The 4,694-nt window shown below is 34.0% G+C and overlaps 1 protein-coding gene across 1 annotated transcript; it reads right to left on the bottom strand.

Annotated features, from left to right (window-relative positions):
* Positions 1–1,413: 1,413 nt before the first annotated feature.
* On the bottom strand, positions 1,414–2,361 carry LOC143715567 (olfactory receptor 2A12-like). The gene has a single exon (XM_077207364.1). The coding sequence runs from the start codon at positions 2,359–2,361 to the stop codon at positions 1,414–1,416; it is 948 nt and encodes a 315-aa protein (XP_077063479.1).
* Positions 2,362–4,694: the final 2,333 nt, after the last annotated feature.

The raw sequence follows: 4,694 nt of genomic DNA, 5'->3' as shown, positions 1-4,694 counted from the left end.
GGGCTTGGGACATTACTATAGAAACATATACTTGCTATACGTCTTTGTCACCCCTGTTTGCATCCCTTGCATCCCAATTTTGATGATATGACATTGAGTGGGAGAATGACCGTATGCAAGGCAAAGAAATGCAAAAGCACGTGTTCACGTGTTCAATACACTATTGTGGTATTCAAAATATTTGCTCAATGAGTTTTTCAAAACACAATGTGGTCAAAACACATACACACAGATATACCGTTTTTGAACATCACTTTATATTAATGTTTTATTTTACATGATCAAACGTTGACTGAGTGCACCTGAATACAAGAAAAGTTCTAATAAAAATTCTAATATTTTTTTGTTCTTCCAAACACAGTTGTGTTGTCAAGGCTGTGCAGTACATGTCATTTATATTGTCTAAGGGAGTATAAATACATCTAATCCATTTCATGGTAACACTTTAGAATAATGGTCCGTCATTAATAAGTAACTATGCAGAAAGTAATGCAAGACTATATGCAAGATAGTTCCTTATTAGGTAACCAACAATTACTTAATGAGATTTGCCTCATTAATAACTATTAACTAACTGACAAATTATAAAGAACATTTTTTCTCATAATTTTTCCTCTCAATATATAGTCCTAAAATGCATCACTAATTACTCAAGTGTTACCTAGTCACTATGCAGGAACTACTAGTGATCTAGACCATTATTTTAAAGTGAAAAACATCTTTTTGACTTTAAAATAATTGTCCAGATCACTAGTAGCCATTGAACTGAAGTGACTAGGTAACACTTGAGTAATTAGTGATGCATTTTATGACCACGTTCTGAGTAAAAAAATGACAATCTTAAAAAACTACTACTGATTCCTGCACAGTAACTAGGTAATACTTGAGTAATTAGTGATACTTTTTATGACCATGTTGAGAGTAAAAACAGACAATTGCTAACATCTCAGACACTATAATGTTGTGATTAGTAATTACTTAGTAATTATTTATAATTTGTCGCAAGGACCTATTAGTTCTTGATGATACCAATCTCATTAAGTAATTATTAATTACCTAATAAGGGACTATCTTAGTCCTAAATTCAATATTACTTAGTGATTAGTTAAGCTTGTTTTTATATTAGTTAATAGTAGTAGCTGAAGTGTTAATGTAGCATTAATTCCTGCATAGTTACTTTTTAAGGACGGACCTTTATTCTAAAGTGTTACCCATTTCATACCTAAAAATACCCCCTTAATCATGGTGAAATCATTATAACGTGCAACCTCTTGTGACTTATTGTCTCATTATGTTCTCAATAATAAAAGAACAACGTCCATTAAATAAATCTCAAATAAATATGTTTTTTAAAAAGTGTCACACTCATTCTAAAATACATAAAGCATAAGGTCTTTTAACTTGATAAAATATTCACTCAGATATTCCCACTTGTTTCTTGAAAAACATTCTCATAACTTGCTGGCGTACTGTTGTCAGATTTAGGCCATAAATAAGTGGATTTAAAATAGGTGGCACAAGTAAGAATTCCAGGGCCATGAAATTACGCACACCTTGAGGCACTTTCTTTGAGCCATAACGACTGTACAGTACATCAAACAGCAAAGCAACAGTCACATTGATCAATGAAAACAGATGTGGCACACATGTTTGCATGAATTTGTGCCTGCCCTCTATTGACTTTATGCACTTTCTAATCAGGTGAATGTATGAGCAAAATATGAATACTGCCTGTCCAAAACATGTAAGAATAACAATGTACCCAAACACATTATTTACAGTTGTAGAAAAACAAGAAAGTTTTGCAACTGCCCAAATCTCACAGAATAACTTTTCAATAGTAGAGCCACATAAGGTGAGTCTAGATATTAAAATAATTAGAATAGACATGCAAAAAAATGGAGCCAGCCAGCAGAAAAGGATACATTTAAAAATCATCTCATTGGTCATTATTGAATGATACTCCAGTGGTCTACATATTGCCAAATACCTGTCATATGCCATCACTGTTAATGTTGAAAAGTCACACAAAGCAGATGAATAAATTACAAATATTTGAATCAGACATCCAGTATAAGAAATCACATGATCATGTGCCATTAAATCATACATGAATTTAGGATAGAATCCAGAAGTGCCAAAAAGTCCATTTATGCAGAGATTACATATAAACACATACATCGGCTCATGAAGCTTCGTATGTAGTATGATGGTGAAAATTACAGTTACATTACAAAACACCATAAGGGGATAAAATAGTGCAGTGAAAGAAAAAAAAACAAATCTGTTTTCCATTGTTTCATTCAGACCAGAGAGTGTAAATACTAAGACACTGGACTGATTCTCCAGTGGTGGCTGCATCTGGAAGGATATGCAGTTATTATGTAGATTTCTTTGATTATATTGAAGTCATTGGAAAGCTAATTAGACATAGAAAGCTATTTGAATTGCAATTTGAATTGTCTTTTGCAAGGGTGTCTGTAGATGAAAAAAAAGGCAAATATTAAATTCTCTAACAGTAGCACATTACCATTTCAGTGACAAGACCTTACCATATCATCTGTTGTCATGTTTCCCATTGCGCTCCCTAAAAGTTTGATTTGGTTTGCTATATATGGACACTAGTCTCATGCTAATTGCCTTCACCACAGACATTAAAAGCAGTGTTAACAAGCTCTCTAAAGGCTTTTTGACCCGTAATTTGAAATAACTGCCAATCTATGCCCACAAATAGATTTGCAAGCATTACCTGTCTTTTAAAATTGCCAACCATATTCCTGTCAATACATCAGTACCAACATTACATAAAATATGAAACATGTAACATATAATACAATTCTTTACAAAATGATTTAAAAATGTTCTTATATTGTTAGCCAGCATTTACTTCACAAATTGACTTACAATGCAGTGAACCAATATTTTTATTAGTATAAATAAGGCAATACGCGAGAACATTTACATTTTCTATGATGGGCCTTAATAGTGATGTTCTCTACAACTTGTATGTTCTCTCATGGCGCTTGGCTCGCCAAAGTCTACATCACGTTTGCTTTCAAGGTAATGCCTATCCAACTGGATTCATGGGTGCAATCTGGGTGCAACTTTCAAATGCAAAAGCAGCCCCAAGATTTTTGACATGTTATCAGAAGCCGTTTGTTGGATTTTGTCTAACAACTATGCAATTCCTCACCTTATTCACCTGCTCAACGACTTTAATTGTCTTGCCTGAAAACTATTCTAAGACTATTCTAAGTGATAGGGCTCCCTCCACTAGAAGAATGTACGCCCCTTAGTTGCATGTCTTTGAAAGGTGGTGTACTATAATTCATGCAGACCCAGTTCACTGCCAGATTATTGTTTCAGTGCTGGATTTCTCCAGGAAAAGTTGTCAGCAGGCATACAGCACTCAACAACAGTCTGCTTACCATTCTGCTCTGAATACTGCATGTAATTACATATAATAATGTAATAGCATGTAATAATTCAAGCATTATTGGAAATGCTGCAACAAATTCTAAATCTTTATTTCAGACTGTTGACAATCTGCTCAAACCAATTAAGGCCATTGTTCATTCCTCTGTTGACCAGTGTAAAACGTTTCCTTCACTATTTCACTTGAAAGATCGAGGGCTTATACAGCTCTTTAATCTCTATCACCCCAGTTGAGCTAGTTGATATTCAGCCTTTAAATCCTCCGACCACTACCTTTTTGAACTTTGATATGGTTGGAGTCAAATTTATTATAAGTACAGTTAAGTCCATGAATTCAACTACCAGTATTATAGATCTGGTTCCCTGCTCAGTTATTACAAACTGCCTTGCATCAACCGACCCTCATATGACTTTGATTGTGAATTTATCATTGAGTTCTGGAAAGTAGCTGCCATTAGGGGAGACCGGGGATGGTTGTAACACGGGTCAGTTGTAACAATTCCAATCCGTCCAATCAGGAACTAGTTACAAATCACCTGATTCACTTCACACATGCTTAGTCTAGTTGTTATTCCACATGTGATAAAGTAGAGCCCCGTGGCAGACACAGCACATGTTAAAGTGGAAAAAAACAATTTTGATGTAAGAAAGTAACTTTTTTACTTTTTTTGTTTTTGTTGAACTTCTGCTTTGTAGTTAAACTCATCAAACTTTTATTATGTTTATTGTGTGTCTGTTAGATATTAGATATTTAGATGGATATTTTAGATATCATAGATATATAGATATTTTAGATATCATAGATATTTTCCATGCAAGTTGTTAGTGCTAATGTTTTGCCTGTTAGCTGTAAGGTGAGCTAGTTTATGGCTACATGACTCTGGGTTAGTTGTAACAACAAGACTCTGGGTTAGTTGTAACAACAATGAATTAAAAAAATTTAAAAATTTAATTAAAAATAAATTATGGCTAATACTATAGACTGACAGTAACAACCGTGCTTACACAAATAGAATGTTCAAGTGTTGAAGTTCAATTTATTATGGTCAATTACTATGACAGAGTAACAACAGAGTCACACACACACACACACACACACACACACACACACACACACACACACACACACACACACACACACACACACACACACACAAACACAATATTCAAGTGTTCAATTTTATTATGGCCAATACTAACACTGGCAGTAACAAACATGCACAAACATTGTTGAACACAAACAGAACACAAACATTGTT

The sequence above is a fragment of the Siphateles boraxobius genome, unplaced genomic scaffold (genome assembly GCF_051911475.1).
Source record: "Siphateles boraxobius isolate OS27281-9 unplaced genomic scaffold, OSU_SipBor_1 6, whole genome shotgun sequence".
NCBI classification, from domain to species: domain Eukaryota; kingdom Metazoa; phylum Chordata; class Actinopteri; order Cypriniformes; family Leuciscidae; genus Siphateles; species Siphateles boraxobius.
The sequence above is the reverse complement of the archived record's forward strand: the minus strand, read 5'-3'. Positions and strand labels throughout refer to the sequence as shown.